At 45.4% G+C, this 12,773-nt stretch overlaps 1 protein-coding gene across 1 annotated transcript in view; it reads right to left on the minus strand.

The window, feature by feature from the left end:
* The window catches only part of LOC138967682 (voltage-gated inwardly rectifying potassium channel KCNH7-like), a 51,534-nt gene that overhangs the window by 20,690 nt on the left and 18,071 nt on the right, over positions 1-12,773 (minus strand). The window contains exons 5-7 of the mRNA XM_070340323.1: positions 10,374-10,576; positions 7,942-8,138; positions 4,302-4,501 (exon numbers count right to left, since the gene is read on the minus strand). Of these exons, the coding sequence (XP_070196424.1) occupies positions 4,302-4,501; positions 7,942-8,138; positions 10,374-10,576 (600 nt within the window). The remainder of the gene's footprint in view (positions 1-4,301; positions 4,502-7,941; positions 8,139-10,373; positions 10,577-12,773) is intronic.

Genomic DNA, 12,773 nt, shown 5'->3' on the forward strand with positions numbered 1-12,773 from the left:
GAAGTAAATTGTTTTGGTTAAAATGCGTTAGAATATGTTTGTTAATGTGTTTTTCAAGTGGTTTTGATAGAACAGACAATATTGAAATTGGCCTATAGTTTGATGGGTCTTTTTTGTCACCTGATTTAAACAGAGGAATGACTTTAGCCTGTTTCAGGGCGACTGGGAAATAATTGTTGTCTAAACAAAGATTATGAAGGTAAGTGAGTGTTTCAGAAACTACAGGGGCTGACAATTTAAGAATCCTACCATCGAGGCCGTCGATTCCGCGGGAGCCTGTTTGCTTAAGGTGTGTAAGTGCGTACAAAACTTCAGGTACTGTAAGTAGAGGAATATTCGCTTGACTTGAAACTTGGTTCGACTCACAATATTCTTCTAACACTTTCAAATTGTTCAAATTGGATTTGTCATTTGTAATAATTTTTTCAGCTATTTTAGTGGGAGAGAGAGACAATGACAATGGCAATGACAATGACAATTCTATATTTTACGAGGGTAACATAAGCATTGGTATACTTTTTTGCATCTGGCCCTCGCCCTAAAGAGGGACTAAATCTACTATAATAACTACTACTACATACTTACATAATTAGTAAAACAGTATAAGTTTATGTACATAAGTGCATTATATGAAACATTGTAGTTTATAAATGTTCATGACAAGGTGCAAAGCACAAATTTGCAAGTCAATTAGAGTCAGAATACTATGCAATAGTACATCAACTCTGCAAGACAATGGATATTATGCAGAACTTCATAATTTCGTGAACAAAACAATAAATCAAAAGTGAGTGACTGTGTCCCAAAGGACTTAACAATCAAGAATATACTATTTTCATTAAATGGGATATATATTTGTTTTTGAAAGAATCTGTGCTGGTAGCTTCCCGTAAGGCATTCGGAAGAGCGTCCCAGAGACGGCCACCTGAATAAACTAGTCTAGACTTAAATAAGTCTATCCTAGGAAGAGGAGTGTTAAATTTCATAAGGTGGTGTGAATTCTTCAAAGAGAACTTTGAACAAATGGTTTGGGGTAGAGTTTCGGATATGATTTTATGCATAAAGATTCCTTTGTTAAAAAGCAGTTTTGACTGAGAGAGAGAGAGAGAGAGAGAGAGAGAGAGAGAGAGAGAGAGAGAGAGAGAGACAGACAGACAGACAGACAGACAGACAGACATACAGACAGACAGACATACAGAGAGTGACAAAGAGAGACAGAGAAAACTGGTAAACTTGAAATTGGCATACAGCCGAAAGTAAGAACGGACAAGCGGTACCCCCCAAAAAAACCCCACCAAAACCCCCCAAACAAAACACCACACACACGAAAAAACAACAAAACAAAACAAAAAAGCCCGAAAGAAACAAACATAACAAACTCAACAAAACAAAGACACCCCTTCCCTCCTCAAATAAATCAGAACAAGGCGCGTAAACCGATATCAAAACATTAAGTCAATATGTCTGTCTACAAGATTGAAACCGAAGACACTGAATGATGTATCACCGAGACTAGTAAGGCCTGCATGGGCTGGCCAATACCATTCCAACGAGACAGGGTGCCTCAAAGGTCATGATGACAGACGCGAAGAGAGAACCTAATTTGCATAAACACGGATTTTCTTTGTTTTTCAGCATATTTTTAAAGGCACAGTCAGCCTCCCGTAAACCATCACAGACACTGTCAGGCTTTTACACACAGTACAAACACCCTTTCATTTCAGGGCCGGACCCAGGGGGGGGGGGGGGTTCCAGGGGTTCCGGAACCCCACCCCTGGAAAAAGCATGTACCTTGCTTTGACTTTTACTAGTTTTAGCACCAAAACAATGCTGCTCTTAACCCTCAAAACAAGGCCCAGAATGCACCAGATTGCACAGATTTTAACCGTTTTTCAAAAATTTTCCGGGGGAGCATGCCCCTGGACCCCCCTAGTTCGAGCAGGCGCGCGCTTCTGGCTTCGCCACTTCGCTGATTTGCCCCCCCAAAAAAAAGGAGGAACCCCCCCCTTACAACTCATTTGGTCCGGCCCTGCATTTAAACACTCACCGCTTGAGAACATCCTAGGTGTCCTCCGTAAAGAGCGAGCAATTTTCAAAGAATTTATTTTTGCGTGGTTTATCTTACCCCTGAGCCATCGTGAACCCGTGTGATCCAGTTTCCTTTTTTCTCACAATTTAGTCGTCAGTTTGTGATTTCAATGCGACTCGCTGTAAGCTTATCTGCAATAGCACGTTTTTGTGTACCTCGGTATCTAAAACGCAACAAACAGTCGCGAGTCACACGAACTAGAGCGGTGGCAGTTGCCCGTTAAGAGGAACTGGCGCTATATGCAGAACCGTCGTCTGCTACGAGAAAGACGTTTTGCGTGACACGTTTCCGGGCTTTTCTTTTTTCAAACTTTCAAAACTTCGAATTGTACTGATCTTGTTTTGATGAAAAAAGAATTCTTTATGATTTAAGAATGTTTGTGTAACAAGCTGTCAATGTATTATTTTGATTTCAAAAGTTCGGGTCCAGCACCAAAACGAGGCGCCTGAGTGTCCGTTCGGATAGTCCACGAAAATAAATGTCTCACTCTCGACAGAGACTGGTTGGTCCGGTGTCAGAATAATGTGACTGGGTGAGACATGAAGCCTGTGATGCGACTTGTGTCTTGTGTGTGGCGCACGTTAAATGTCAAAGCAGCACCGCCCTGATATGGCCCTTCGTGGTCGGCTGGGCGTTAAGCAAACACACAAACAAACAAACTCTCGACAGAAAGCAGCCAGGATGTTCCCGTTCGGTGAGCGTTCAAATGGAAGTATGCTTGCACTGTATGTAGAGGCTCGGGGAGCTCAGTGATGGTTTACGGGAGGCTTACTGTGCCTTTAACTTAAACACAACGCATGTATAATTATTTTTTTGAATTAGGAAATGATAAAGAATGGAATAATTTCTGAATCTGCAATGTCAATTTTAAGAAGATCTTTCATTAGTTGTTTTTTTAAGCTTCAAAGATAAAATACAATCCGTAGTCCGGACCGGATATACGATTGTTTGACAAACATTAAACATGGTCGCAACAGTGCGGCATCAATGATATGATATTTTCAAAGAAATGTATTGAAAAATTAAAAACTACATGTGGGGTATTGTCACGTAAAGTTTCATAAAACACAAACACACACATCCACCTAAAAACATACACACGCACCTAAAAAACACACACACACACACACACACACACACACACACACACACACACACACACACACACACACACACACACACACACTGACAAACACTCTCCTACATACGGATATATTGACTAAAACAAACTGTTGCAAAAAGCTCGTCCTAGAGCATCAAAAGACAGCTTTTCCCTGGGTTTTCTCGCGGAGAACTACGTAAATCCGACGCGTTGAGGCAACGTTTGCAGAGTTGACGCTGTCACCTTGCTGAGCAAGCTGTGTGACTGCTTCCCTCCTTTTGCTAATCTAACGCGAAACACCTGCAGAGTAGTGTCCCTTCCGGCTGACGCCTAGTGACGTCAGCTCGACACGCGATGGAAGTCAAGTTGTACGTGAAAAAAAGGAGGGAATGTGTGGGGATAGCTGGAAAGTTTGCGTGACTCGGAGATTCCGTGCACACTGAGCCGCGGGAGCAGGTGAAGGTGATTAAGGGAATGTGGGACGTACAGGAAATGAGAAAGTCAAGAACATCAAGATAGCGAGGAGATACACTTTTTGCTACCGTTACAGTGCGCTGTCATTGTCACTGTCACTGTCACCGTCACCGTCCCCGTCCCGTCCCCCCCCCCCCCCCTCCCCCGTTCATTTTGCCTTGGTGAAGCGGGAGAGAGAGAGAGAGAGAGAGAGAGAGAGAGAGAGAGAGAGAGAGAGAGAGAGAGAGAGAGAGAGAGAGAGACACACACACACTCACACAGACAGACAGTCAGGAAGAGAGTTACTTAGACAGACAGACACAGATACAGACAATCTGACAGCGTGCAAACTAACATTGTTCATGTCGATGCAGTCGGACAGACAAACAGCCAGCCAGCCAGCCAGTCAGTGTTAGGACTCACGTTGTTCATGTCGATGCAGTCGGTGTATACAGACAGACAGACAGACAGACAGACAGACAGACAGACAGACAGACAGACAGACAAACAGCCAGCCAGCCAGTCAGTGTTAGGACTCACGTTGTTCATGTCGATGCAGTCGGTGTATACAGACATACAGACAGACAGACAGACAGACAGACAGACAGACAGACAGACAGACAAACAGCCAGCCAGCCAGTCAGTGTTAGGACTCACGTTGTTCATGTCGATGCCATTAGTGTAGGCCCAGTTGTGCTGGAAGGACTCCTGCAGGCGGCCGGCCAGGGTCTTGGGGATGTGGTGAAAGTTGACAAAGTCCTTGACGCTCTGCAGCTTCTCGTGGAGCTCGTCCGACCCCTGATACATCCTCAGCATGATGGACGACACGTTGCCAAAGATGGCGGCACTCAGTAGGGCTGGGGACAGAAACGGCAATGTGTTGTAGCAGGACTTTATAATACAATACAATACAATACAATCCAATATAATACAAATCAATACAATACAATACAATACAATACAAAACAATACAATACAATACAATACAATACACACACATACTTTTAGAACAGATGACAAAGGAGGGAGCATTCATAAGCACTGAGAAACAGAACTACGATGAGTTGAGAGAGAGAGAGAGAGAGAGAGAGAGAGAGAGAGAGAGAGAGAGAGAGAGAGAGAGAGAGAGAGAGAGAGAGAGAGAGAGGCTGACCTGGTTGTAAAGAGAGAGAGAGAGAGAGAGAGAGAGGAGAGAGAGAGAGAGAGAGACAGAGACAGAGACAGAGACAGAGACGGAGAGAGACTGAGAGGCAGAGAGATGCCTGGCACACGACAAACATTCGTCAAAAGAAGCCAACTAAAGAAAGGTTTGGCGTTGCAATTGATTGCAACATTGATCCTCCAATCAATGGCAAGAAGACAGAAAAGCCAAACAAAGATGGCGCTGTGACGAACAAAAGGCCACGGGGGGGAGAAGAGCCAGGCAAGAGGTCTCCAGGGAGAACTAATTAAAGCCAAGTAGGAGGGGTGGGGGAGGGGGAGAGGGGAGGAGGGAGGTGGGTCGTGGGAAGCTACAGGTGAAGGCTGAGAGGAACGACCAAGGGCTCCAAACATCCACGATTCCATCATGCCTACTGTAAGGTATTTCCCACGCCCGTGCCTGTAAGATCGAACCCTGCTGCAAGACACAATGAGTTGAGGGCTTGGGGGTGAGGAAGGCACACTGCTGCAAGACACAATGAGTTGAGGGCTTGGGGGTGAGGAAGGCACACTGCTGCAAGACACAATGAGTTGAGGGCTTGGGGGTGAGGAAGGCACACTGCTGCAAGACACAATGAGTTGAGGGCTTGGGGGTGAGGAAGGCACACTGCTGCAAGACACAATGAGTTGAGGGCTTGGGGGTGAGGAAGGCACACTGCTGCAAGACACAATGAGTTGAGGGCTTGGGGGTGAGGAAGGCACACTGCTGCAAGACACAATAAGTTGAGGGCTTGGGGGTGAGGACGGCACACTGCTGCAAGACACAATGAGTTGAGGGCTTGGGGGTGAGGACGGCACACTGCTGCAAGACACAATGAGTTGAGTTGTTTGGGGAGGGTGGGGGGAGGGAGAGAGGAAGAAAGAGAGAGTGATTTTTCAATACAAAAGGATAGACGTGGTCTTACAATCTGTCCTTGCTACATCTAAAGACACAAACAGAGGGAGAGAGAGAGATTGATTGATTGATTGATTAAACTTTATAACAGAAGGATGGAGAGAGAGAGATTGATTGATTGATTGATTAAACTTTATTACAGAAGGATGGAGATTTTAGGCGTTGCCTAGTCTTACAATCTGTCCTTGCTAACTAACATGAATACAAAACAGACATGAAAACATTATAAGAGCAAAAAAGGTTGACAGCAAAAATAATCGTACATATGATAATAAATGGCATTTAAAGGCAAAGAAAAAGTTGTAGTATTTGATACTATTAAATACAATAACAGCAATAGAAATATGAAAATAGAAATAATGGTAATGATGATGAAAAAAAAACGGATGATGATAAGCAAGCAACAAACAGCAAGTCAAGTGTACTCAAAAGTAAAGTAAAATAAAAAAAAAAATAAAAAAAAAGTCACGAGCACTAGAAACATATGGTCCAAATGAAACAACAACGGCAAGCAAGCAAAATAACAAACAGTAAGTCATTTGTATTTTACAAAAGATACCGACAACATAGCAAAAGGAAGAAAAGAACTACAACAAAGGATATACCAACACAACAGTAACAACAGAAACAGCAACCCTGAAAAGAGACTGCAATAAGATAACCGGTATGTATGATAACATTAGGACGGTTTAATACATCGGAGTAAACCCATTTTGAATCACCACTAGGTTACGATAACGGTGGAACGCTCCACTTGGAATCAGATTTGAAACAAATGTCTGTGTATTTGCTTTTTAAAGGCTTTGACTGATGGAATATATTTTAATGCTGTTGGAAGTGAATTCCACACTGATGACCCTGAAAATGCAAGACTAGACTTGTACAGAGAGAGAGAGAGAGAGAGAGAGAGAGAGAGAGAGAGAGAGAGAGACAGAGACAGAGACAGAGAGAGAGAGAGAGAGAGACAGATAGAGAGAGAGAGAGAGAGAGAGAGAGAGAGAGAGAGAGAGAGAGAGAGAGAGAGAGAGAGTTCAAACAACACACACACATGTCGATCCAATTTCACTACCCTCTTCACATCACGTCCAATATAGCGTTCCCTGCATTCATCTGCCACTTCAACGCTTCGCCCCCTCACACACATTGAAAACAGAAATCGAAGTCTCATATATTGGCGCCCCAAGGGCCAGCACTGGCAGGAGGAAGGTGGCAGATGCATTCGTCTCCGGCGCACAAGAGTGTTCCATCTCGTTCCTCACTATCACGGGACTTTTTTTCACTGAGCGCAATGCAAAGTGTATGTCTGTGAACACGCGGACAGAGAGCGAGGGGCGAAAGTAGCCCCCGGGTCCAGCCAGTGGCTGCTAATGGGGCGCTGAGATCAATACGCGGCAGAAACGCTTCCTGTCAAAAGCTCCTATTTCCGGCTGAGCGCGGAGGGGTAAATTATAGAGGCGGCGTGAAAAGGCACGGGTGCTGCCAGGTATTTCCTTTTTAGGGGCTAGAACCTATACTTTTTTCTTCTCGGATTTGCAATTCGCTGGAATTGCGTGTCTGACCCTCCCCCACGTCTCTCCTTCTGCTCCACGTTCCAAAGGACGCTTCATCCCAGCAAAACCTAAAGCCTCAGGCCTCTTTCTTGTGATTTACTTTACATGTTACTTTTTTCTACATTTGCACTTTGAAGTCCCATTTTTCTATTCCTCGGACTTTGCTTCTATCCGAGTCCTGTTTTTTCCATTTTTTTTGTCATGACAACGTGTATATCTTATTACTTATATGTCTTCTGAGTACATAGCCATTGCGTCATAAAACGTTACCATTCACATCCTAAACATGACCTCATAGCTCACATCCTGATCATGACGTCATTAGCCGGAACATAGCGCCATCCTTCATATCTCTGAATTCATCATGGTCATGACGTTATCACCCAAACGCTAGCACCTGATCATGACGTCGTCGTTCACATGAAGTCCCCCTGATGATGACGTTATCACCCACATGCAAGCACTCTGATCATGACCCCGTCATCACACACCTGCTTGTGCATGCGGGGAAAACAAGTTGGGTTGCGCGATTTTGTCGCTGCATGCTTTTCCAAGGGATAGCAGCCCACAGTTCCGTGAGGGAATTCCCGAGGACAAAAAGATATACCAAATACCAAAAATACCAAATATACCAAGAATAGCAAATACTCACATCCGAGCATCATGGCGAAGATGGAGAAGATCTTCTCGGCGTTGGTGTTGGGCGCCACGTTGCCGAATCCAATGGAGGTGAGGGAGGTGAAGGTGAAGTAGAGCGCCGTCAGGTACTTGGCCTTGATGGAGGGACCGCTCATCGTGTCGTTCTCCGTGTAGGGCTTGTCGTGGAGGTCTGCCAGGCCGTCCAGCCAGCTACAATACAATACAATACAATACATCGTGTCGTTCTCCGTGTAGGGCTTGTCGTGGAGGTCTGACAGGCCGTCCAGCCAGCTACAATACAATACAATACATCGTGTCGTTCTCTGTGTAGGGCTTGTCGTGGAGGTCTGCCAGGCCGTCCAGCCAGCTACACTACAATACAATACAATACATCGTGTCGTTCTCTGTGTAGGGCCTGTCGTGGAGGTCTGCCAGGCCATCCAGCCAGCTACAATACAATACAATACATCGTGTCGTTCTCCGTGTAGGGCTTGTCGTGGAGGTCTGCCAGGCCGTCCAGCCAGCTACAATACAATACAATACAATACATCGTGTCGTTCTCCGTGTAGGGCTTGTCGTGGAGGTCTGCCAGGCCGTCCAGCCAGCTACAATACAATACAATACATCGTGTCGTTCTCTGTGTAGGGCTTGTCGTGGAGGTCTGCCAGGCCGTCCAGCCAGCTACAATACAATACAATACAATACATCGTGTCGTTCTCTGTGTAGGGCTTGTCGTGGAGGTCTGCCAGGCCGTCCAGCCAGCTACAATACAATACAATACAATACATCGTGTCGTTCTCCGTGTAGGGCTTGTCGTGGAGGTCTGCCAGGCCGTCCAGCCAGCTACAATACAATACAATACAATACATCGTGTCGTTCTCCGTGTAGGACTTGTCGTGGAGGTCTGCCAGGCCGTCCAGCCAGCTACAATACAATACAATACAATACATCGTGTCGTTCTCTGTGTAGGGCTTGTCGTGGAGGTCTGCCAGGCCGTCCAGCCAGCTACAATACAATACAATACATCGTGTCGTTCTCTGTGTAGGGCTTGTCGTGGAGGTCTGCCAGGCCGTCCAGCCAGCTACAATACAATACAATACAATACATCGTGTCGTTCTCCGTGTAGGGCTTGTCGTGGAGGTCTGCCAGGCTGTCCAGCCAGCTACAATACAATACAATACATCGTGTCGTTCTCTGTGTAGGGCTTGTCGTGGAGGTCTGCCAGGCCGTCCAGCCAGCTACAATACAATACAATACAATACATTGTGTCGTTCTCTGTGTAGGGCTTGTCGTGGAGGTCTGCCAGGCCGTCCAGCCAGCTACAATACAATACAATACATCGTGTCGTTCTCCGTGTAGGGCTTGTCGTGGAGGTCTGCCAGGCCGTCCGGCCAGCTACAATACAATACAATACAATACATCGTGTCGTTCTCCGTGTAGGGCTTGTCGTGGAGGTCTGACAGGCCGTCCAGCCAGCTACAATACAATACAATACAATACATCGTGTCGTTCTCTGTGTAGGGCTTGTCGTGGAGGTCTGCCAGGCCGTCCAGCCAGCTACAATACAATACAATACATCGTGTCGTTCTCTGTGTAGGGCTTGTCGTGGAGGTCTGCCAGGCCGTCCAGCCAGCTGTAGAGTGCAATAAAATGCGATGCAATGAGAAAAAACACACAACAATACCACCATATTGGTCATATCCACGTAAACCCACTGGTCTAAAGTGAGAATGTTTCGGCCGCCAATTGCTCATTTACTAATTGCATTAGCCCCCCCCCCCCCCGAATAATCCCCACATACTGGGTGACCACAAACAAAAGGGCACCCATAAAAAGGCTAAGAACTTCCGGTGAACTTCTGCATGTCTTCTACGAATTACTTCATTTTTGGTGTAATTAAAACTTCAGCTTATGCATGATATGTTCACAAAGTTTCACGTTTGAAGGTCGAATGGTCGGACTGTTGTGCTCTTTCAAAAAAAATAAATGGTTTAAATTCGGGGATCGACTGAACAGTATGAGGTTTGACATTGAGGAGTAGCCACACTCGCCCAATTGAAACCCCACAGATTGTTACCCGTGTGGTGATCTGGAACCTAGTTTTCGAAAGAGAACAAACGTCAGACAAAATGACCGATTTGAAACGCTGTGAACTGATCATGCACAAGCTCAAGTTAATGTACATCAAATATGAAGTCATTCGTTGAAGACAAGCAGAAGTAATGATTAATTCGTTCAGCAGATATCACAGATTAATTAGCATATTTGTGGGTGGCATTGTTGGGTCACCCTGTATACGTGAGCATGCACAGCGCTACAAAAGAACGCACCTGATGGGTGCATCAAGGAAAGGTTACAAAAAATAACAACACCTGATGACTACATGCACTTAAAGTAAAAGTGACCTACATCGCGGCTGCATGCATTGAAGAAGAAGGAACCTACCTGATGGGAGCATGCAGCAAAGGCCGCTCAAAGTTGGCGATGGCGTAGAAGACGCAGGCCAGCCAGTGCGCGATCAAGGTGAAGGTCACCATCAGCAGCAGCAACATGGCCGACCCGTACTCCGCGAACTGCTCGATGCGGCGAATGACGCGCAGCAGTCTCAACAGTCGGGCCGTCTTCAGGATGCCCGTGATCTTCATCGTCTGTAACATCATGATCACAGACATAATTAGAATTAATGATACGGCGAATGACGCGCAGCAGTTTCAACAGTCGCGCCGTCTTCAGAATGCCCGTGATCTTCATCGTCTGTAACATCAGACAGCAAGTATGGCTTATTTTCATTCTTCCAGTAGGAATAAGACAAAATAAGAGAGATGGGAACACACACACATGCGCGCGTATACGCACGCGCGCACGCACGCACTCACGCACGCACACAAACGCACGCACACACACACACACAATGAAGGGTACTTAAACAACATTAAAGACACACAACTCGGCTCACCACACCCGATCAAGCCAGACTTTACACAGGATAAGGCCACCCCTCCATTTGAACACACAACTCGGCTCACCATACCCGACACAGCCAGACTTTACACAGGATAAGGCCACCCCTCCATTTAAACACACAACTCGGCTCACCATACCCGACACAGCCAGACTTTACATAGGATAAGGCCACCCCTCCATTTGAACACACAACTCGGCTCACCATACCCCACACAGCCAGACTTTACACAGGAAAAGGCCACCCCTCCATTTGAACACACAACTCGGCTCACCATACCCCACACAGCCAGACTGTTACACAGGATAAGGCCACCCCTCCATTTGAACACACAACTCGGCTCACAATACCCGACCCAGCCAGAATTTACATAGGATAAGGCCACCCCTCCATTTGAACACATAACACAAATCAAATCCTGTTTTCTTCCTGCACAGAGTTGTAACTGATTTTATGAATTAATTTCTTAAAAGCGCACTGGTGTCTGCTGTGAAAGAATTCATCAAACAAATTCCTTCACTGCACAGGATGTTGATGTGCGGTGTGTGTCAGGTGGAGGATGTTCTGTTTCCATGTAAAAGCCTGATCTGAGAGAGGCGAATATTCTACGTAATTTTCAAAGAAATGTTTCTGAAATTAACGCCCTGTTGACAAACGGACTATTTCTCTTTTCTTCAATATCAAGAACGAAGGCAAGAGTTCTATGATCTAGGAAGAAGGAGTGTGCCTTGTGCACCGAACTGCAACTACAAAACAATCGGCTGCTTTAAACCGGTGCCTTTCACAATCTCAGGTATAGACACTGCACGCTGGCTTGTGTGGTGGTAAGGCCTGGCGCTCACCTACGTAACTTCAGCAGGACAGACGACGCACTGCAGATTACCCCAGCCTGCTACACGTTGTGTAAAAGGAAAACAGGCCAAGTACTCATCGTAATCCCTATCGCAGCATCAATAATATGCAGTGCGTCGTTTGTGCCGCTGAAACTGCGCAGGTATATTCTGCCCTTAACGTTTTCTTACTATTGCTGACCTTCCCGCGTCTTGTACAAATCTTTATATAAAAAAAGGAGCAAAACACACACAAACAACCAAGGCCAAAGCGAGAGCAGACTGCTCGTTTAACGAGCAATGGTACACTCACGAACTCTCAAATAAAGTCTCTTTTTTAAACTTTTTTTTTAACGATCGCATCGAAATGTAAAAAAGAAAGAAAGAAAAAATATCCCTCCAGATTATAGAATCAGTGCATGCCGCGCTATAATTGCAACGCAAAATTGCCGGAAGCACATCCGAGGTAAGAAAAAAAAGTTCCTTAAAACCCCGATTTCATTCTGTCAGATGATTTGTATTGCATCAGGGTAATAAGGGGCATTTCAAGGCCCGTTTCTCGGGGCAACGGAAGAAAAAAGCTCTAGCATTGTTAAATTAAGTTTTGCAATTTAAAATGAGAGAGAGAGAGAGAGGGGGGGGGACAGAGAGACAGACACACACACACACACACACACACACACACACACACAAAGAGAGAGAGAGAGAGAGAGAGAGAGACAGAGACAGAGAGAGAGAGAGATAGCATGAGCGAGAGAGAGAGATAGAGAGACAGAGACAGAGAGAGACAAAAAGACAGAGAAAGAGAGACAGAGACAGAGACAGAGATTAAGAGACAGACAGAGAGAGTGGAGAGAGACTGAGGTAATAAAGTAACATGGAGATACAAACAGCATGCCCAGATGACAAAACGTGTGTATGCTTTGTTCCTCTCGATTGGCTGATACGAGCGTTCTTTTCTTTCCATCTAATAATCTCGTTATGAAATAAGACGACGTTACAAAACATAAAGAAGCACACACAAAAATAAAATTTCACCAGGACCCGTCCAGT

Source organism: Littorina saxatilis, linkage group LG5 (assembly GCF_037325665.1).
Source record: "Littorina saxatilis isolate snail1 linkage group LG5, US_GU_Lsax_2.0, whole genome shotgun sequence".
NCBI classification, from domain to species: domain Eukaryota; kingdom Metazoa; phylum Mollusca; class Gastropoda; order Littorinimorpha; family Littorinidae; genus Littorina; species Littorina saxatilis.